This window comes from Octodon degus, unplaced genomic scaffold (assembly GCF_000260255.1).
Source record: "Octodon degus isolate 3935 unplaced genomic scaffold, OctDeg1.0 scaffold00075, whole genome shotgun sequence".
Lineage (NCBI taxonomy): Eukaryota > Metazoa > Chordata > Mammalia > Rodentia > Octodontidae > Octodon > Octodon degus.
In genome coordinates, this window is record NW_004524651.1 from 1181724 (window position 1) to 1205085 (window position 23362).

The 23362-nt window shown below is 46.5% G+C and overlaps 1 protein-coding gene across 2 annotated transcripts in view; it reads left to right on the forward strand.

Moving 5' to 3' along the window:
- The first annotated feature begins 17248 nt into the window (after window positions 1–17248).
- Window positions 17249–23362, forward strand: part of Ankrd29 (ankyrin repeat domain 29) — a 65351-nt gene continuing 59237 nt past the window's right edge. Inside the window, exon 1 of one of the 2 annotated variants that reach the window (XM_023720405.1) lies at window positions 17249–17470. In XM_023720405.1, the coding sequence (XP_023576173.1) occupies window positions 17450–17470 (21 nt within the window). In that variant the 5' untranslated portion in view covers window positions 17249–17449. The remainder of the gene's footprint in view (window positions 17471–23362) is intronic. The other variant, XM_004635808.3, reaches the window with a different exon arrangement.

The following is a 23362-nucleotide window of genomic DNA, read 5'->3' on the forward strand; positions in this document are numbered from 1 at the left end:
CTTCCAAATAAAGCTGGCTATTGTTCTATTTATGTATGATTTGGTACATACTTCTTGGCCTATTGTCTTGACCCTGAATGCTCAGAATCTGGAAGCTTTCTTCCTGCCTCAGTCCTTAGTGACTGTATTTCTGTTTCCACGTGCTGGTTTTTCAGCAGACAAATCTCCCTGAACCTCATTTTACCATCTGGCCAGAGCCCTCAGGGGTTAGAGGGCCTTTGAGGGGTCTTTTAGAAGCTTCTAGTGGTCTGAGCTCCTCCGGCCAGCTGGTGGGCCATGACCTCCCTGCTGCTGTCTTCCCAGGACCCACCAGGATACCCATCTTGCCTCCTGGCCGCTTCATTTCCCACCGAGCGCTCCCTAAGCCTGACTAGTGCCAGGATTGCGCAAGTGCCCTGGCCCCTAGGCCATCTGCTGAGCCCTAGAACTGACAGGACTTGCTGTGGAGCATGCAGGGCCTCAGACCCATCCTGGGCTTGGTACATCACCATCGTGTCATGTCATAATCCTGGCACCAGACGAAGACAGATGTTGGAAGAGCTGTGTTGTCACAACAGACTGTGGCTCTCGTGTAAGCTTTCGGTGTGAGCTTCTGCTGACATTTCTCTTTCCAAGGAAATCACTTAGGTTTCTCCCTTTGGCCTTCCCACCCTTTGTTTATGGTTCCTTCTTCAGCTTCGTTCCACTCTCTGGGGAGTTAAGAACCCACCACCTACATGCATGGCATGAGAGCCAGCTGTGCCTACCACGGGCCCTGGCTTGAGCTTGATCTGGCCTGCACGTAGGGTGGGGCGGGGAGCTCTTAGATGAGTTTAAGATCCACTGTTCATCTTCAAATTCTGGGGTGGGGACTAATGATGAGAGGCCTTTTCAGGGTTGGAGAGGAGAAGCCTCTGCCTCACGTGACCACATGACAGCTGCTGTAGCCCGCCACAGCCCTTGTGTGAAAATGGGATGATGTTCTTCCTAGTTGTACACCCAGTAGCCTCCCTTATGAGCTTGTGGCCACATGGGTTAGGTTTGTGGGGAAAAAAAAAACAAAAACCATACACACAGAGAAGCCAGATCTCATTGGGTGAAGCATCATGAAAGCTTTGGTTCCGTACTTGAGACGCATATGGATCCTCAGATAATCTGTGCGCATTCACTCATTCATTCATTTGAAAATACAGTGAGCATCTACTGTGTGCTGGGGGTTCGACTCAGCTTTGGGGCTTGCAGAGAGGAGGAGGCAAGGACAGCCTCTCACACCACGTGGTGGGTGGGCTGACATTTGGACTCACTGAAGCGCAAATGATCCAAAGCTGCACCCCCCTGCTCAGCTATCAAAAAGCTCTCCAGGAATCCTATGGGACTCCTTCCATGTCTGAGTTACACTATTTTAGGATACAGTTTGGACATGGCTATATAATGCCAAATAAGGTCCCCAAAGTCAAATGTCAATAAAAACATATTCTATATTTCAACCACAAGGGAAGGAGATCTTTTTTTACCCAAACAAAATGAACTTTGAATCCCTCTCTTGTTCCCAGGGAAAGCAGTGTGAAAATTTCCATAGCGTGGAAGTTTTCTAGTTCCTTTTCCTTATAGAATGAACTCGGCTTTTTAAAAAGCAATCATTTATTTATTATAGGATCTCACTACACAGCTCAGACTCATGGTGATCCTCCTGTCTCAGCCTTTCCGGCGCTGGGATTATAGGCGTGCGCCACTACCCCCAGTCTTAGTGGTCAGCACAGCACACAGGACTGGAGATCAAACCTCGGTCCTGACCCTTGCCACATAAGTACTTAGACCACTGAGCTATCTTCCCAGCCTCAGCTTTCCTTTTTTTTCACTTCTCTTAAATAGTTTTTGATCAACTAAACATCATAAGGTGCCACCTTCGCAAATGATTTAGAACTAAGTCTGTGTGTCCTCTATGACATTTTGCCTCTTATGAGTTCAGGAGCTTGGTAAAATCTAAGGACTAAGATTTCAACTGGATAGCATCCAGAGTTTCCAGGGCAGTAAAGGATGCATTTGCTCGGATCCTGGGTCCCTCAGCAGACTGCCGAAGGCAGATTTCCCAGGAAGGCATCTCTCCTGTGCCCTTCATAACAGATGCGTTCAGGCCTGTGCCAGGTTAGTGACAGGATGCTTTCCAACCATTAACTCAGACTCACCTTAAACAAATCCTGGAAGAGGGCATGCTGAGAGAATGACCCCATAATGCTAGGCATCTACTGGAAATCGAACACCTGAGGAAATCTAGCCATCCGACCTGAGACCGAAGGCTCCTCGGGCTGGCATCTTGCACCAGTGCTCAGGCCCATGGGACACAGATGAGGCCTCCACAAATCTCGCTATCATAGCTCAGGGCTCATTCAGATGTTTGTCATTGTAACATACTGGACAGAGCAGTGCCCAAGGCGAGAGATCCCTGAGGAATCATTGTCTATGCTACCAAAAGCAGTGAAGGAAATCTAATATTTTGTGAAATTAAAATTACTGTATCTCTAGGCATGGTGGCACATACTTATATTCAGAAACCTGTAGCAGGAAGATTGCTGTGACTTTGAGGCCAGCCTGAACTACATATGAGACATTGTCTCAAAAAAAAAAAAAAAAAAAGGGTAATAATAAAAATGAAATTGCCAGGAGACAGCTCGGTGGACTAAGTGACTGCCTAGGCAAGCTCAAGGCTTAGATCCCCAGCACCACGTGCCACACCTGCCCTGCCCTCAGGTATGCTGAAATGGTGATTGAGACTGGGCGTGGTGGTGTACACCTGTAATCCCAGCACTTGGGAGGCTGAAAACAAGAGGATCACTACAAGTCCCATCTGTGTAATGAGACCCTTTCAACTCTGTACTAAGTGCATAAAAAAATTAAACATAACCATCTAATTTGGAATAGCATATAATTATCTCATTTTACCAAGAAAGAATACAAGATATCAAATGAGTAAGTTTTAATTTAAATCATGAAATTATTTATTTTTGACTTCCAAAAATGGCAATTTGGGGCTGGGGAGATAGCTCAGTGGAATACATGCTTGTCTGGTGAGCACAAGGTCCTGAGTTCAATCCCTGGTACCACCATAAAAGAACTGGCAATTTCATTTTATTTGATCTGGAAAATTGCCAATTTCACTGTAGTCCAATCTAGATATTTTTCTAACTAGCAGGCAAAATCCAAACTTACGCTCTTCATAATTCAGCAATTCTTCATATTATTTGCCCAAACTTATGGCAAGTTCTGGGAATACAAACATGGGTACATTTATCTTGATAAATGTTAACTATCTGCACTCGCTCATAAGATGTGTTTGGAAAAAATTTTATTTATTTATGTATTTATTTAGTATGGAGTCTGGCTACACAGCTCAGCAGCCCAGACTCATAGTGATCCTCCTGCCTCAGCCTCCCCAGTCCTGGGATTACAGGCGTGCACCACCATGCCCAGCTTTGGTGGCCACCTCAGTGCACCTGGAGTTCTGGGGCTGGCACAACATGCAGTACCAGGAAGCAGACCTGAGTCCTTGAGCTTGCCAGGCAGCCTCTTAGACCGCCAGGTTCTTTCCCAGCCGATGCTTGGTAATATTTCATAATTCTTTCTGCTCATTCACCCTTGTCTTCACCTCTGTCTAATAAGATTAGCCAGGGGGTTCTGTTACAGCTGCCTTTCAATTAAGAATACTAATGCACCAAGATGCTAAAAACCATGTATGTTTATGAGTCGGTTTCTGGTGTTTCGCGGTGGTGGACGTGGTGGTGGTGGTGGAGGTTATAGTGGTGATTTTTCTTGCCGCTGCTACTGCTATTCTGTTTTTCTGCACTTCTCTCTGAAATACATCCAGCTCTGGCACAGCACCAACATGATTTTAGACACCTCTTACCTGGGTTTACAAGGCCATGCCTTTTACATTTATATCTCAGAATAGTTCTGCTTTTCTCTTTCCCGAGTTGAATACAAACTGCTGACTGTGAGAAGTCTCAAGATGGGGACCCATTTATGTTTCCCAAAGTAACACAATCAATCGTGGATACAGAGGGACCTATTTCAAGGGATTGACTCATACAATTGAGGATGGTGCAAAATCCAAAGTCTGCAAGGTTGGATAGCATGTGGGAGACTCAGGGAAGAACTGCCAGGAAGAAGTTGCTGGGGGTTCCCTGGCGACCAGACTCTAATTCACCGTTTAATGTAATGTGCAAATTTGCAAATGTGCAAATCATGTACTAGGGCTTTTTCTTCTGTATTTTAATGAAGATACTACAGGGCATTCAGGGTCTCACTACTAGAATGGACTCGTAGTGATCCACCTGTTTACAGCCTCCCAAGTGCTGGAATTACAGGCGCGCACCACCATGCCCAATCTCAATTGCTGTCTCAGCACGCCCCAGGGGGAGGGGCGGCATGGCAGGCCCAGGGATTGAAACCCTAGCCCCTGCACCTGCTTGCAGGCACTTTAATCCTCTGAGCTATTTGGCTGGCCCTAGGGCTTGGTTTTTCCATAGGATGAGAAGGCAGGATTAAGTATAGGGAGAATTTGCAATGTGATGCAAGCCCAACAACCACCTCAGATGACCTCAGATGGATATCAGGAAGCAGAATTTATCCTCCAAGCAGGCTGCATAGGGACAGGAGGGCAGAGCCTTTCTGCTTCTTGATTGGTCATTAGATGGGGAAAGCTGCATGACCTTGGAGAAGGTGACTGTCTGAGCACAGGCAGGCCCCGGGGGTGGTGGTGGAAAATTATCCGCCAACAGCACCCATGTGACCAAGTGACGAGTCCTTCCTAGTCAAGGTGGCAGAGTGTCCCAATGTTTTGCCCCTAGCACATTCAGAACCGCATCATAGAATTGCCAGGGGTGGTTCCTGAGGGATTCTAATGACCCCTGATTCTAGTGACCCGTCTTTCTGAGAGTGCAAGAGGAGGAAAGTTGTCCGGACGCATTACAGTCCTCACTGCTGCACTTGGTCCAGGACTGCAACTGACACTCCCTGTTATACTCTTCCCCTCACCAGCCCACAGCTCTGCCCATCCTGAAGGCCTGCGGGGGTGGACAGAAGGTCACATGCCCACACCAGCAGTCTGAGCCCCAGTCGACTTCTAAGATGCAGTTTCTTCTTCTGTCCATTTACCATCCAACACAGTCACGAGGACACAAAGAGGACCCCGCTGGGGCACCTGGATCTGACATATGCTCTCCACAAATCCCACCTTGTAACAGCAGCCTACCCTTCCTGATAATCGAGGTTAAAGCAGCAACTCACCACTTGCTGGTATTGGTCCATTTTCATTAAGTACAAAAGACGTTTATTCAGCTCACCACTTTAGATGCTAAAAGTTCAAACAGCCTGGCACAGGCCCTTGCAACGTTCACTGTATTAGGGTTCACAGAATAGAATCAACGTAAAATATAACACAATTACAAATTATACAAAAGACTTATTAGGTAGCCTTACAGGATCAGAAGCGGAAGAGTCCTGGAGGCCATCCACAGAAGCAGAAGCAGAAGAATCCAGAAAGGCAGGCTGCATGCTGGAGAGTGGAGCGTCCCTTAGCACCTGAAGGTTGAAGACCTGGAAGCTTACAGCAGTCCCTGGAGCAAATCTGCATGGAAGGCTTAAGAACCCATGCAGGAAGCCTGAGGAACCAGAGGCCACCACCCAAAGGTAATGTCGGGACTGGAGCGCCTCCCCAAAGGGGTCACAGCCCCTTCTTCCTTTCCTTCTTATTCCATCCAGGCTGCAAGGCTACTGGTTGGGGCCACCAATGTCCAAGGTAGGTCTTCCTCCCTACAAGTCAGTTGTCCACAGACACACCCAGAACTTTACTAATCTGCTAGGCAGTTCTTGCTCAAGTCAAGTTGTTCTATCACAGTCAATGGTCATGGTCCCCACTCACTGTGTGGCCTCAGGAGGAGTACAACAGCAGGAACCTGTACATATGGGTGCCTCCTCTGGCCTCTCTCTTTCTGGTAAAAAGGAAGATTCAGTCATGGGGGCTCTACCCTAATCATTTTGTCAAATCCTAAGCCTCTACTAGAGACCACACTTCTAAACATCATAGAAGTGAAGTTGGATTAAGTTTCCACTCTCTTCCCCTTAATCTCCAGTCCCTCTTTTTTCTCTGGGAAATGATCCTAACTCGAGCCATTCTCTTCCACCTAGGAGTCACGTACAGCCTGCCCTTTGGCCACTTGTATTTGCATACAAAGGAGATGACCATCTCCAGAATAGAATGATAGTGCAGCCCCCATCCATTTTCAGGTGGCACCCACATGCATACCATGATTCCAACAAGGGACCCATGAGCTTTGCTAAGCCTCAAGCTTTTTTCTTCTCCATTATGTTGTCCTAAATAATTCCTCCAAACAGCAACAGGTGTGGGCTGAGGGAAAGGGGCCAGCGCAGTAGCACCAGGTGAGCTGTGTGTGGGGGCTTGTTTGTGCCCTCCGATCCTGCAGTGTGATCACACAGCCTTGCTTGTAGCGTGACGGTGTACTGCGGGGCCCACAAGCCCACGCCGGGCCCCACGTCGTGAAGGAAAGCCCGAGCCATACGGTTACTTGGTGTTCTGTAGTCAAGCAGTCCCATCTTTACAAGTGCTCATTAGCTTCTGCCTTGGGCTCTTCCTGGGCTCTCCTCATTGGCTAGTGAGGAGCTGGTCACTAGGAGCTGGTCTCCTCATTGGCTAGTGGCTAGCTGGTCTCCCAGTCAAGCTAATGTCCAGCTCCTGGGTCTTTCTAGCATTCTCAAGCCTGTGTAAGAGGGGAATGCCAATCCCAGCCCCAGTTCTACAGATGGTTTATATGCCTTATACAAACTAACTCCATACACAAGCCAGCAGTGCTCAGGGTGCCCACCGAACAATGAACTTCAGTCACTTGACACCTTCAGGAGAACTATCTTGGGCCATTTGGGCCACTATAACAGCTTACCATAAAATGTCTCATAAGCAACAGAAGTTGGCTTCTTACAATTCTAGAGACTGGCAAACCCACAATGAAGGCACCAACAGTCAGCTTATAGGAAGGACTCTCTCTGTGGCTCGTCAATGGAACCATCTTGCTATGTGTTCTCCTGTAGTGGAAAGGGCTGACAAGCTCATGTGGGTGTTTTCACAAGGGCACTAATACTGATCCTGAGGGTTTACTCTCTGGCCTCACCACCTCTTGAAAGTCTCACATCTTAAATAATTGCATTGGGGTTTAGTTTTCAACACACTGATTTGCAGGAACAACCCATTCTACCGTGGCCAGAATAGTGCTTATGGAAAAACCCAAAGAATCAATCAGTTGTCCATCCCTCCATCCATCCTAGAAGCCAGCCCGGGAGATGCTGTACCTGAAGTGCACTCTTCCGAGTTTTCCCAAATTCTTTTGATGCTAGCTTGTTGCCCTACGTAAACTCCCGATGCATTTGCCATAAAAAGATCATTCAAGTGGCCATGCGCATCTTAAAGCAATCGTGGTTCTCTCCGTAATAGTGGAACTTTTCGCATGCACCTGGGAGTCTGATCTGGGACACTCATGAGCCATAACAGTGATGTGTCCCTCCTTAACCTTGTTCCCTGCTGCATAGCTTAGGGCCACATTCGTGTCCTTCCCGCCTTACTTGGTATTCTTTCAAATTCTTGGCTTGATGTTATCTTACCTCCTTTCAGTTTTTGTTTGTCCTATTTTATCTCTTATGTTATTCTTAGCCTATTTTATTTTTTTCATTTAAATAAGAGGGGTTTAAACATTGTGTGGCAGGGGTATAAATATGAAACAAATAAAACGCTGACTTGGTAAATGGCTGTCTACAAAATTTCACGGCATTATTCTGAGAAGTTTCAGTGATTTAACCAACCCGAATGAAAGCATAAAACTGACATAGATGTCTGAAAAGCAACTTGTACACATGAATTCACAGCCTTCCCAAGGTCCATTTGTATTGACTCTGGAATTATAGAACTTTAGCCTAGGGAAATAAGCAGAAATTTGGGTAATATTTGTATGTAAAATAATGGTTCTAGTAGCAAAAATTAAAATCAACTTAAAAGCCTTAAAGCTAGTGAGATAGCTCAGCAGACTAAGCTCTTGCTTAGGCAAGCTCAAGAACTGGGGTTTGATCCCCAGCACCATATGTCATGCTGGACCACCCCATCCCCCCACCCCAGTTGCCCTGAGCCAGCTACCAAGACCTGGTGTGGTGGCCACATCTGTCATCCCAGCGCTGGGGAGGCAGAAAACAGGAGGCTCACTATGAGTCAGAGCTTTACAATGAAAAATAAAAATCAATTTAGAAGCCTTAAAAATGAAAAGGCTGGGGCCAGGGAGATAGCTCAGTGGTGTAAGTGCCTGCGTAGAAAGCTCAAGGCCCAGATGAGAGAGAGAGAGAGAGAGAGAGAGAGAGAGAGAGAGAGAGAGAGAGAGAAGTTATACTGTACTCAATTTTACATGCAGCCATTAAAAAGGAGATATTCAAAGAATGCTTAATGCCAGGAGAAAAAGCTTACATTATCTTGTTTAGTGAAAAAGCAGAAAACTTATGATTCTAATTATGTTGTTGTACACTTAGAAAAAGATAGGAGGGGGTACAACAAATAACCACTAAGAAATCAATATGCAATGTATTCATTATTGAAACTATCCTGTGAATTTGATTTGAAACTGTCTCATTGCTATTTGTTTCTCAATAAAATTATGGAAAAAAAAGTTAAGTTCAAATTTAAAAGAAAGGGCCGGGTAGATAACTCAGTAAAATAAGTGCTTGCCTGGCAAGTGCAAGGGCCTGAGTTCAATTCCTGGTTCAGAAAAAAAAAGAAAAAGATAGGGGGTATATTTTAGCAAATGGAAACTCTAGAAAGTTGCATTATTAAGCATTTTCGTCTTCTGCCTTATTCTCTTCTTTTGATGACTTTGAGTTTGTGGTAAGTTTCCTCGGGCTAAAATGTCCACCTTAAGAATTTCCACTGAGTAAATAACAGAGGTTGGATGCTGCCCAGCAAAGGTCACCACTAAAGCCCCTGCAGAAGCCCCTGCTCTTAGGGTTTATCCTCTTCCTTTAGTGCCCCCTCTGTAGCCCACTTGAGGGAAGAGACAGCCTCAGACTGTAGGCTTTTAACCCCTGATCAACCATGTAAGAGTGGGCCTGGGCCCTGGAGAACATCTTTGCCAAGGCCCTTGTGTATACCTCACATGTATGCATAGCAGTCCCTGTCACAGACTCAGTGTGCAGCACAAGATTATGCATCACAGGGCACCTAGCTAACCTACTACTATGTCTGCCCTCGCTGTGTGCAGCCCAGCACCCCACATCAGCTGCTGGGAGTGCCCCACTGGCCACAGGTGACCCACAGCCACCACAGAGGCTGATGTTGCTCTGTCTCCGTCATCCACAGCTCGACTACATTGTTTTCCCTGGTGACTACTCCACTGCAGTGGACAGAAGCATTCAGACCTTTGGGCTCTAATGGGCATTTGCTCTACAGAGCAAATGACCAGGAGTCCTAAGGTTGCAAACTGCAGGCAGTGAGTTTATCTGACATTCATTCAACAAGTATTTGCATGCAAGCCTGGTGAGACAGCACAATAAGAGAAGAGGAACCTCTCAGAGTAGCCTGCCTTTAAATCCCTGGGATCACAAACAAGTTTTTCACCCACTCCAAATCTCCATTTTATCAGCAATAATAGCCTTCACCTAGGACTAGATTGAAAATAAAATTCATCGATGCAGTCAAATATCAACATGATTTAAGTTTCTGTTCCTTTGTCTTCACTTCTCACTTCTATTCCCGACCTGCACCAGCATACTCCTGAAGGAAATTCAGAGACAAACTAGCTAAACAACAAAAGATCCAGGAGAGTACCCCATGTTGGACAACACAGGAACTTAGTGAAATTGTCTGCCCCACCACCATGATTTCCCTCATGATCACAAAGTGGCTGCAACAAGTCCAGGAATTATGTCCACATAAGACCATCTCCACCCGGGCAATCTTAGAATAAAGCAAATCTCTCAGAAGCCCCTAGCTGCCTATCTCTCCTGTCTTGGAAATCAACATTTGTTACATGCCAGTGCTAACAGCAGCCTAGACCAAAGGTTCTAGATATAACAGGGAGGATTTCTGTCTTAGTTCAGTTTCTGTTGCTATAACAAAATATGAGACCAAATAATTTATAATAGAGGTTTATGTGGCTCACAGTTCTGGTGAGGGCCTCCTTGCTGCCTCAAGAGACAGCAGAGGGCATCACAGGGTGAGACAAAACCTTTGTGCCAATGAGTTTCTCTTCTTTTTGTAAAGCCACATGGGCCCCGACCTTTGTGACTTCACGTAATCCTAGTTTCCTTCCAAAGGCCCTACCTCAGAGAATCATTAACACACGAATTTGGGGACTAAGTTTCCAACACATGGACTTTGAAGGAGCCACATTCAAACCATAGTTGCCCCACTAAACACAAGGGAAGTATGGTAGACACAGAGCAAAGCCATTGTTCTGATAGGATAAAGGAGGAGGGCGGTGGGTGCTGGGGTAGATGACTCAACCTCGTGCCTGCTCCACAGCCTCCTGCCTGAAGCCTGGATTTTCCAGTACGTGCAGAAGGATCCAGCAGATCAGCTGGGAGTGTAGTGTGGGACAGCAAGCAGGGAGTTGGGATGGACAGGTTCCAGGACGATTCTGGTCAGGGTGGAGGAGTCTGGGGACCAAAAGGGAAGCTGGCAGGCTGGGTATATCAGCCAGACCTACTTCACGGATCCTTCCAGGGCAAATCTTGTTGAGAGATTAACTGGGCCAGTGTGAGCAAGATGACAGCAAACACAGAAGGTGACAATGACGATGACCCTGGCCTCATTGGAGACAAATGCAGATGGCCATGCATTTGATAGAGTGCATTGATGGACAGAGGTGGGGGCCCTCTCACTCTGTGTCACTAAGCACACAAACCTCTGTGTCTTTTACTCACTTCAATGATTCCTGAGCTTTCACCACCACCATAGCTGCAGGCAAGGTCAGGTGGGTTAGCACTGGCTCAGGGTAGATGGAAGAGAGGGAGGGTCAGTCAAAGGAACAGCAGAGAAGGAAGAGACAGAAGAGATAACAAGGACAGAGAGGCTGTGCTGGAGAAGTGAGAAATCATTTGGGAAAGAAGGTGGGACAGTAGGCCCAGAGGGAACTGTTGATTCTTAGAATGGGCCATCTGAGGAGGATCTCCGCTAGGTTTGCACTGCATGATGGCCTCCCTGTCATGGGTCCTGGAAGCAGGGGACACTGAGACCCGGGCCATCAAGACTTGGTGATGCCAGAAGCATGGTCAGTGGAAGATGGAAGATGTAGAAGAAAAACCCATGCAACAAACCAGGCAGGAAGAGACCAGCCGGCTCCTCCTCTGCAGTATCAAACCTAACAGCGGCCCAGCGCCTTACTCACCAGAGAAACAGAAAAGCAGTCACAAAGTCCCCAAAGGTCATGGAGCCAAAAGAAAACAAGCACCCATTTGCTCTTCATGACTGGGAAGACTCAAACACTGGGACCCAGAGGACTCATGGTGTATGGCAGAGCAGGTGGCAGGTGGGGGAGGGAGACCAAGGCCCACTCTGCAGACATAGAGGAGAACAGGAAGACCAAGGCCTCTCAGGGCCCCTAGCAGAAAACCCCCTCATGACTGAGCCCATGCCGTGCCACTTGGCCCCATGGCGTAGAAATGACAGTGGAGCCAGGTTGAAGGAACCACTTGTTTATGTAAGACTTTTCTTAAGAAATTCCCAAAAGATTATTTTATTCAGATGAAGATCATGTGGTCATTTATGAAGACAAGTTCCTAAGTGGTTGACATTCTTGTAAGGGTTTTGTTCTAATGTATCTTAACCTTTTAATAAATAACATGGAATGTCTTTAAGCTTTATCGACATTTACCATGACACATCCCTCCTGGGGGATGGCGGAGCCATTATCATCCTGTTTGGTAACTTCAAATACCTTGGGATAAGATCATTCTACCCTGAAACCTAAGACTCATTTTTCCTTACTTCTGTGTGCTTTTCTTTACAAAAGATTATCCAAAAAATTATAATGAAACTGGAACTTTGATAGATCCTGAGAAGCCAAACGACATCATTTTCACATAGATTGTGATTGTTAAGAATTATCTGGGGTGGATGAGATCATTTATTCTCTTTATGTTGTCATCTGGGCACTTAGTAGTGCAATCGTCCAGATACGTTCCAGTAAGTGGGTGCATGGAGGCCTGCGCGTAGCATAATAATGAAGTTTCTTTTGAGTCAAAGAGCATCATGAGTTCTAACTGCAAGATTTCTTTTGAGGGGCTGGAGAGATGGCTCAGTGGTCTAAAGCACCTACTTAGAACAAGCTTAGCAAAGCACAAGGACCGCGGTTCAATCCCCCAGCACCACATGCCAGCCAGCCCTGCCCCCCTGGTGGGCTGAGCTGGCCACACAAACACACACTCTAAACAAAATGTAAAAATAAATAAATAAATAATTTTTTAAAAAAAAGATTTCTTTTGAGAACACGTAAGGTACAGTCTGCTCTTTTGGTATACGTTCACTGTGGACCTTGGCCTCTTCTGTAATAGCTGATGGGGACATTTGGAAACCTAAAATCTGAAGTTGTGCAAAATGGATTGAGATTGTTTGGGGGACCAGTGTGGTAAGACACTCACTTTAGGTATGTGGTCCACCCCACTGCTGTCTCTACTTTTTCTTCTATAGAAGCCAACCAAGTCCTGATGATGCACAGTATTCATACTAGAATGCATTACTGTTTGATTCTGGGGCTAGATCTTGGCTACATCTTAATGAAAGTGTGGTGTGGTGTGTAAAGTGTTCCTTTCCTTCGGCACATCTATTTTTAAGGTAGAAATATGGTTTGCAGCATGGAAATTTCTCATCAAATGGGCGTGTTCTCCATCCTGCAGAAGGGATCTCCTAGAAGGCTTTGGTGTGAGTTCTCTGCAAGAGATCAGAAAGGCGCAGGCCCCCGCCCGCCTAGCACCCAAAGCTACATGGATGAAAACACGGTGTCAGGAGTGTGGCTGAGCTTTTCCTTGATGCCTTTCCTCAGAGTGTTTAAAGTACGATAGTTTTCAGAACACAAACTGGTTTCAACCTATACAAAATCGTCACACTCAGCCATCTTGCAACTGAGTTGAGTGTTGAAAATGCAGCCTGAAGAATTGTGACGGTTTAAGGAGAAAAACCTTCAAATAGTCGTTTAGCTTTGCAGAGTCTCGTCCATGAGGAGAGTTCTAGTCACTAATGTGTGTATTGAATGAGGAGATTCTGCATCCTGGCCAGTACAACCTGGCTCATAATTCCAGTGGATTGGGGTGTTAACCCTCCATTAACACCTCGGGTACCAGAAGATCACGTGACTGAGGCATTTGTGACAGTGAAGCTGGTTGTGAAAACGTCCTGTAAAGCCATACTGTGGAGGTTGTTTTCCATCCAGCCTGGGCACTGAGCTATAGCTCACAATGTCCTACAGGGTAGACGCGGCAAAGCCCTCACAGGTAGGTGCACGAGACCCCCAACTTCACCAGACTGTGAAGAGTGGGGCTTCTCTCTTGCTCAGAACACAGACTTGTGTTTGTGCTTCCCCCTGAAAACTCCAGACAGAAGAGGTGGCCCTAGGAGTCAGTATTGTCCCGCACCCTTCCTTTGTTTCAGTTCAGTACAAATGAACACAATTTTTAAAGAATTTTTGTCGCACGCGGCCTTGCCTGCAAGAACGACACGACCACTGGTTGGTTTTCTGCGCAGCTCTTTACCCTCCCGAGGCCCCTGCTCTTAGCTTATAAGTCCCAGGGCTTCCAACCATGGGGTGCCACGTGTGTACTGCCCATTGGTCCAGGTATGAGGAAGCAATGCATTAGCCCAAGCCTTGGCCATATATGGAGTTGTTTACTCCAGGAGCGCTCACCCCTTGAGGGGGTGGAAGGCGGAAACCGGCACCATCCTAGGGCGCGGCTACACGCAGCTCCCTACAAATTTTAATGCATACAAAGAGCAAATAAATCAGTAATGATTTATCAGTTATGAATTCCCCTTTCTCAGTTCAATTCCTTGTTAAGATTTCTTTCCTTTCCTTTTTGGTTTTTTAAAAAGTGGCAGTTATCTTTTGAGCTTATGAAATGTTTTAAGTTGTATCAATTTTAGGGTCAACTTTTTTGTTAGACTAGGAGACAAATGGGGTTTAAATTGTACTCCTAATTCTTGGGACAAACTGCAAGAGGATGAAATAGTTTACAGTTACCTTTAATTTTAGAAAAAGTCTAAACATGTTTGAGGGTCTGGTGACATTTAAAAATAAATGTTACTAACGGTCTTTTTAATCTTTTAATTTTAAATTCTAAATTACAGCAATTTGTGGGCCAGCAAGATAGCTCAGTGGATTAAGTGCCTGCTTAGGCAAGCTCAGGGACCAGGGTTCGAGCTCCAGGACCAAATGCCACACCAGCCCCACCACCAAGGCGTGCTGAACCAGCTGACAGAGTCCAGATGTGGTGGCACATGCCTGTAATCCCAGCACTGGGGAGGCTGAAAACAGGAGGATCACTATGAGTCTGAGCTGCGAAGTGAGACCCTGTACCAAATACATTAAAAAAAAAAAAATTACAACAATTTGCTCTAAACATGTTTTGGAGTTTTTTGAGTGTGTGTGTATGTTTGTGTGTGTTGTGTGTAAACAGTGTTCTTTTCCTTTAGTACATCTATTTTTAAGGTAGAAAAATGTTTGCAGCACAGTGGTTGGGACTGGTTCTGCCAAGGCCTGATCCACAGAAGGTCTTTCCTGTGTGGCCCAGGATCAGTTCCTATAAAAAGGTGATCCTAAGAATATGACTTGGTCACTTAAAACTGCTTGCTCTTGGTGTGGGCTTTTGTACAAGCTGAATGGAAGTTATTCAGGGTAGGTGTGCTGCCTACCGAGCCCCAGGCAAGGGGAAGTGTGCCTTCCCCTGGTAGTGTGAAATAAAAAGGCGCTGCTCACTCCTTCAACAATTGCTTCCATTTTGGAATGCCAGATACCTGACTGAGGACAGTAAGGTCCGCCCACTGGATTTCTTTTATAATAAAGAAATCGTGCTTAGGGGAGATTTCCTGTTACTCTAATTTTGTTTTGAACACGATAGTCACTAAAATCCTGGAAGAACAAAGGCTGAGCACGTTATAATCACAAAGCTCAGGCAGGGGGGGCTTTGGGGTACATCTTCTAATGCAAGGACAAGCAGAAACAACAAAATGTCACCCAAGATTTGGAGGCAGTTTATTTACCGTCAGACAGGCACTGGTAAGGAATCAATTATTCCCGAAAATGTCAGGTCTCAAAAGCTCGGAGGGGGAGTGTTTTTATGAGGTTGAAAGCAAAAAGCAAAGTATTTGGCTGTCTTGGATTGGTTCTTACAACATGCTCATAGTGACCAGCTGTGCATCGCAGTGACCTGCCGTTTCTAGGAGACAAAAGGGACGGGAACTGCAACAGGAACTTGGGCAACTAAGAAACTAAAGTACACGGACGGGGGTGGGGAGGGTGATTTTCTGTTACACTAAGAACTGTATACTGTTTTTAGCTTATGTTAATATTGTATATATTCAGGAAAATGTGAATAAAATCAATTAACTTTTCAGAAAAAATTATCTGTCTGCTTCAGAGTATGAGGGCTTTGTTCTATTTGGGGGCTGTTTTTATAAAGATGACTTTAGGCAGCTGCACGGAATGGTGTATTAAGCACGTATGGAGACTGACAGTTCTTGCAGCCAGGCATGTGTAGACCTGTATAAGGCATGTTCTTTCCAGAGACTGACAAGACTCCCGTCAGCACCCTGGCTAGAGACCCTGTCCAAAGCAACTCTGAGCAGCAAGTCTGGTAGTGAAAGGAAAAGAGCTTTGAAGCCAGACAAAATTAATAGTCTAGCCCTGTCCATCTTTAGCAAATTACTCCATCTTTCAGAACCTTGGTCTTTTCTTCTGTGGAACGGCTACAATACTCACTTCATAAAATTTTCATAAGGAAAGCACCTACTACCTAGAAAGTCCTCAAAATATTAGTCCTTTCCCTTCTCCCTTTTGTTTCTCAAAACAAAGGAAAACTTCTCATACTGCGGCCAGGGAGATAGCTCAGTAGAATAAAAGCTTGCCTGGCAAGTACAGGGTCCTGAGTTAAATCCCCAGTACCGCAAAAAAACAAAAACAAAAAAACTTCTCATGCTTGGTCATGCATAATAATGTGACACAACTTGAAAACCATCTATAGGCAGAAGTTCAGAGGTTATTTTTAAATTATTTTAAGCACAACATGATGCATTTTTATCCACAAGGGTTAACATTCACATTTCCCTTATTAACTAGGACTTGTAGCTGCACGTTTAAACTTTTCAAATTAGTTGTTGCTGATTCAGGTAAGGATAGGGAGGGAGACACCAGGCCAAGAAGGACTGAGTGGATTCCTGTAGTGTGAAGGGTGAGGCATCCACTTTTCTGTCTTAGCATTTGAATTTCCTTAAAAGGGTATCTTGTTTATTGCATACTTTTAAAAATATTTTTAAGTAAAAATACAGCTTTCCCATTATTACTTCTCCAAACCAACCCCAGGGAAGGAAGCAGTATAGGTGAGGGAGTGATGCACCCCAGGCTCATCCCAGTACCCTGCACACAAAGCAGCCTACCACCGAGCTGCACCCCAGCCCAAACCCCACCATCACCTGTGCAATCAAAAGGCTTGTCTCCCAGATCTCTGGGGAGATGGGACAGTCTTAGAAAAATTCTGAGACGCTCTTAAAATGTAAGAAAAAAAACCCCATAAAAATAAAAGCTATTTGAAAGAGCAGTGGTTGAATTCTTTCCTCGTCTTTACTGCCAATGCAGAAAACACTTTCCCAGGACGTGCGCCCATGCGCGCGTGTATGCGTACTACATATGTGTGAATAAGTGTGGAGAATGCCTTGTGAACTTGTCTGCATGGGTTGTGAGCTACTGGGGAAGTCAGGGAAGTGTGCGGAGTGTGGGTGTGTAACCCTGTGTGCACAATGTGTGTGTGCGTGTAAAAATTGGGGCTGTGTGGACATATGCGATGCCTGTGCGCGCTGTGTGGATGGTGGAACATGCACACGGCGTGCGGAGTTACTCGTGGAGTGTGCTGGGATGCGCGCGCGCGGCTTGGACGTGAACGCGAGGGAAGCCCAGGGCGGACCGCGCACAGGTCGCGCGCGGGTGTGCACGCGCAGAGCAGAGCGCGCCGCGACCTCCAGCACTGCGCGCGCGAGCGGAGCGCGTGGCGGCCGGCGGCGCGGGTGGGGCGGGCTCCGCGCCACTCCCCACCCCCTACCTCCCGTCCCCTTCCCTCCCCCTCCTCTAGGGCCGGGCCCGGGCTGCGGCGGGAGCGCGGCGCCGCGGGCAGCCGCTCTGCGGAAGGCTGCTGGCGCGGGGAGGCCGGCGGGCCGGCGGCCGCGGACATGTGCAGGATGTCCTTCAAGGTGAGCGCCCAGCCGCGGGAGGAAGGCCCGCATCGCGCCCTGCGAGGCGAGGCCGGGTGGGGCGGGCCCGCAGCGAGACGGCGCGCAGAGGTGCCCGGGCGCTCGGGGTCCGCGGGGCTCCCCGGGCTGGGGCGCGGAGGGCCACGATTGGGGGCGCGGTGCGGGCGGGCGCACTGTCGCCGGGTATCAGGTCAGGGCGGAGGCGGGAAGGAGCCCAGCGTCCTGCGGCCTGGGGTTCCCGATGCCCAGCCTCTGCGCCCCCCCGCGCAGCTGCAGCCGGTCGTCAGGCTCCAGCGTCCTCGTGAGCCTGGGAAAGAGTTTTTAAAAGTCGCTCCGTGTCTTCCGCACATTTTAGGGCCAACCCGGTGTTCCCTGATTTGCCTTGAGTGTAAGGATTGAATCTTAGTTGAGTGGACTATCACAGGTCGAACTCGATCTCGGGAAGGGCTGTGAGATGAAGCTCTAAAGGGGCCCTGCTATGCTTTTTTTTCTTTTTCTCTTTTCTTTTAGGTAAGAAATCTAAGGCATAGAGTTAAACTCTCGCACGGTCTTGCTGCCGTAAGGTTCACAGTGTAAGACTGAAACCGGAGCATCTGACACTAGTTCTGTCTCTCCTAACGGTAGCCCCTTCGGTGAGCAGAGGATGACAGGGCGGGTCTGCAGATTGGAAAGATCACTGGCTGCTGCTGGAGAGGCGTGTGCGGCCAGGCCTAGGAGACCAAGGAGGAGGGTGTTGGGGTCCTCTCCTGCTCCGTGAGGATAGGAGGAAGTAGAGGGATGCAGAGGATTTCAAGTTTGTCTAAACTGACAGACTTGGGTAATTGATGTTACTGTGTGAGAAGGAAAGGCAGGAGGAATAAAGATGAAACGTTTGGTTTGGGATAAAGTTTGAGTGCCGAAGGGACCCCAAACAGAGGTGTGGATTAGACAGGTGTGTGCCCGGGAACCCTGGAGGAAGTCGAGGTGGAAGGGGTAGGTGGGATTTCATTGTCACCAGCAGTAAGAGGTAATTGAACCTTTGGGAATGAACGCCATTGCCCAGCGGTGAGGACCAATTCTTGAAGATGGCCAAGATCTAAGAATGAGCAAAATAGCAGGCGCCCGGGGAGACAGCGGAGACCCATGAGACAAATCAGAAGCCGATGGTGTCACTTAGGCCAGGGACCTCAGAGTCTTTCAGTACAGAGGAAGAAGACGATAGTGCTAAGGAGGACAGGAAGTCAAGCTAAGAACGCAGAGCAGCCAGTGGTGACCTTGCTGAGAACAGCTACAGAAGAGCGCTAGGTTCAGGAGCTAGACTGCAACAGGCTGGAAAAAAGGGGCCGGCTGGCAGAAACCAGTCTAGGAAACTGAGTGGAGAAACTCGACTCGAAAAGAACATTTTTAAAGGAAGCGGCTGCAGTAAGGATCCAAAACTGACCAAGGTTTTATTTACTTTAGGTAGTGGAAAATTGTACATCTGTAAAAGATAAGCACTGGAGCTGAGTAGATAGCTCAGCAGCGTAAGCACCTGCCTGGCAAGCACAAGGTCCTGAATTCGATCCCTGGTACAAAAAAAAAAAAAAAAAAAAAAAAAAAAAAAAAGAAAAAGAAAAAGAAAAGAAAAGAAAACAGGTAAGCATTCATGAATAAAATGATAGATAACTCAGTGTGAAAACAAGCAAGGATCGGAATAGACCTTTCTCTTAGAAGATATCCAAATGCAAATAAGCACCTAAGAAGGTGCTCAACATCATTTGCTGTCAGAGATGCAAAGGAAAACCTAATGAGATGCCACTTCCCTCCTGCCCCAGGGTGAGTAATCAGCCAGATAGACAGTGACATGTAATGGCAAGGACATGGAGAAATTGGAACCCTCACATGTTACTGGCAGAATACAAAATGATGCAGTCATTTTAAAGAACAGTCTGTCTTCAGAAGTTCCCAACATCATGTTGCACCTGCCACCGCAGTTCCACTCCTAGTGACGTACCCAGGAGAAATAAAAACATATGGTCACACAGACATTTGAATGCACTTACTTATAGCACTATTATTCATAATAATCCAAGAGTACAGATCATGAAAACATCCAGCAATTTACACCCGAATGGAGGGGGCATGTCCTGGAAGCCAGGAGGGGGCATGCGCCACCCCATGGCTGGTGGTTGAAGCAGGGAGAAATGAGTCCTCTCTGCTGGGTGGAGGGGTTGATGTACCATAGAAGAGGGAAGGTTCCAGGGGAGGGACAAGGTCACAGGCCATTCTAGAAGGCTTAGTGTTAGAAGTACTGTCCATCTAATGCCTATCATATCAAATGTTAAAATGGACCACAGCTCACAATTTCAGAGACTTTTGAGGTATAGGGAATTGAACTCAGGGCTGTCACGCTCTATAGCCACAGCCCACCCCCTCGAGACAGGGCCTCGCTAACTCATTAAATTGCCCAGCATGGGTTTCAACATGGCATCTTCCTGCCTCACCCTCCCAGAGTGCTGAGATTATGAGCAGGTGATGCCGCCCTGAGCTGAGACCTTCATTGTAAAAATTTTGAAGGGATTTTTAAACATTGCTTTTAAAAGTACTTAGCTATAAATAGCTTATTTAGTTTATCTTTAGAGAATGATCTTTTTCCTTCAATTGCCATCCATGGTCAGTAGTTCTCGTACCCTGAGAAAGATCAGACCTACAGTTATTTTCATGTGTCATTCACATTTTTATTTATCTTTTAAATCTCTTATTTATTTGTTTATTTGATACAGGGTCTCACAGAGGCTTGGACTCATAGTGATCCTCCTGTCTTAGCTCCCCAGTGCTGGGATTACAAGCATGAGCCACCATGCCCGGTTTCAGTGGTCAACACAGCATGCCTAGGGTTCCAGGGCTGGCACAGCATATGGTACTAGGGATCAAACCCAGGTCCTTGCACTTGCCAGGCAGGCACTTAGACCACTGAGCTATCTCCCCAGCCCATGCCATTCATATTTTATGAATGCCAAATATAGTATTTAGTAAAGTTGACAAGATGTTCTGTAGCTATTTAATTGACTGTTTATTGATGTTGATTCAGGAGCTATGGATTAACTCTTTATTTTCATAGCCCACATTGAAAGGTTAACTTCTGAGTGAATCTGTAGAATGACAGAGCATTATAAGTCATAGTTTAGGCCCTTCTTGGTAATTCAGAAACACAGCCCCGGGAGCGTTGCAGCTGACCCCTGTGAGCACTTGGTGTCTGCAGCTTGTGGCTGCTAACAGTCACCTCTTTCTTTTTCTCAAACCCAGGCCATGTGCTTGTTGTTCAAACGCTGCAGCTGAGCTGCGTCCTTGGCTCTGTCAGCAGTCACCTCCAAGCTAGTCCAGTTTGCCTCATAGCTCCTGGTCTGTTCCAGTTGAGGAAATAGATGCGGGCATGTTAGAATTATTTTATTTTATTCATTTGTCACTTATTAGCCCATGTCCGCAGTTCGCCAGGCTTCCATCCCCTGTGTGGAGCTTGTGTATATACACAGCCCGCCTTAGCTTCATACCCGCCCTCATCAACTCAGAATGCAGGACTGAGCGTTTTCATTTAATAAAGTTCATGGAGTTTAGTACATTGGCTTTCAACTCCATGAAACCATTTCAACTATTTAGGCCTCATTTTTCAGGGCAGAAGTTGCCAAAATCCTATCATAGTTTGGGATGGAAAGGACGTGTCCATTGCCAGGATGTGTCCGTTGCCAGATGAACAAAAATATCTGGGTCTTTCTTGAGCAGTTTCTTACCCAAGAAGACCGAGTGTCCTGCTGTCGTGTTTCTCCACAGTGCCAGGAGGCAGTCATCCCTGGGCCGGAAGCACAGGACCTGTCCACGCTGTCCCTGTCCTGAGAGTATAAATTCTCTCTTAACCAATTCTGCCTCACCAGTCAGCTTAAAGTAATTGAGAAAATAAATTTTTACAACTATGTTTTTTTTTAAAATTCTGATAAATCACATAGCACATAACTTTCCATTTAATGTATTCATTTCAGTGATCTAAGTGACTTCACAGAACTGAATGTACCATCCACACAATCAATTTTAGAACCTTTTAATCACCCACAGAGGCAATCTCACACCCATTAGCTAGCACTGTTACTCCAAACATCCCCACTAGAGACAGCTACTAATGTGCTTTTCTCTCTGTAGATTTGCCTGTTTTGGATGATGTGTTTTTAAATAGATTACACAGTCTTGAGTCTTGAGTTTGGAAATGCTAGTATTGTATGGGTTCGTGTCTAAGGCAAGAGGTTCCCGGACGAATCCCTTACCTTTTGCTTCAGCTTTCCATGGTGGAATCATAGTATCAGCAGCCCTGGGTTTAAGCTGAATGTTTATTAAGCATTTTGAATTAGCACAAAGTGGAATGGTGATTTACAACAACCAAGGACACCTCAAAAAACATCCTTCTGCCTGTGGCTTGTCAATCCACTGTGATAGCCTTGGTTTACATAGTCTTTGTTATCACAAAAACATGTTTGCTGCATAACACTGATATTCTCCAGATTTAAGTGATCACGTTTGAAGTTGGCGTTACCCAAAATCCTTTTTTCTTTTTCTTTTTCTTTCTTTCTTTTTTTATGGTACTGGGGATCAAACTCAAGACCTTGTGCTTGCCAGGCAGGGGATTATGCCACTGAACTATCTCCTCAGCCCCCAAAATTCTTTTTTAAAACTAGTAAATCTCTGCTGCTACTTACCTTTTAATCAGAATTCCACTCCTTTAAAGTAAGATTTCCCTTCTGTATTTCTGCCCCCCTCCTTCTTGTACTTCATTTTTGCTGTCAAATGAGCAGTGGATTAGCCAGTTTTCTGACAATAAAGCCCAAGGGCAGGCAGGGAGGGCAATTCAGAAAGAGAAGAAAGTTTCCAAATAGGGCCAGTGAGCTAGCTCAGCGAACTAAGTGCCTGCATAGGCAAGCACACAGGGGTTTGATCCCCGTGCCCTGCTGGCCCTGCCCCTGGGTGTGCTGAGCCGGCCACCGAGACCTGGAGTGTGGTGCACGCCTGTAATCCCAGTGCTTGGGAGGCTGAACACAGGAGGATCACTACAAGTCCAAATTGTGTGGTGAGACACTGTACCAAAGAAGAAGAAGGAGAAGAAGGAGAAGGAGAAGAAGAAAGAAATTCCCTCTGTTCTCCTTACAGGATGTCAGAGTTAAGCATTCACACTCTAGACCCAAACAGGCCTGCGTTTGAGTCCCAGCTCTGTGACTTCCTGCGTGATCTTGAGTAATTTACTTGTGCGCTTTGGTATCCTCTTAAGTGGGGGAATGAACACCAGCCTCATAGGGCTTTTGGGGGATTCAAAGAGTTAGAACAGTTCAAATGCTTAACCTACTGCCCGACACAGCAAGTCCTCCACCATGGCTGCTGTTACTTGTAACACTGCAGCATGGCAGGGGCACTGGCCTTGTTGTGAAGATTGGAAGAATCAAGAAAGAGGTTAAACAGTAATAGTGCACTTGGTAATGTGCTCTGTGCTCTGTGTAAAGCATTTTCACTTGCATCATTTCTTCTATTATTTTTTAATTAAGTTTTCAGCAGAAACGTATTGGGTTACAGTATTGGAGGCTAGGAAGTGAGTGACGGCCACAGAGAAGGAAAGCGATGAGGCATCATTTCCTTTAAAGACCAAAAGGCTTGTCCCTGTCCCCCTCCCTACCACTGATGATGGTGTGCACTTTGTTCCCAGAGAAGACTGGGAAGTTATCCATGGAATGTGATTTGGGTAGACCCCAGATGGAAAGAGAACTGGGGGACTTTCCATCTTGGCAGGAGAGGAGCTTGGTAGGGAGGTGGGAAGGGGCTGTTGGTGATTGCTGCTGCCCGGTCCTCATTGCTACAGAACAATGTGCAAGAGGCAGCACAGAGTAGAGGCTAGGAGAGGAC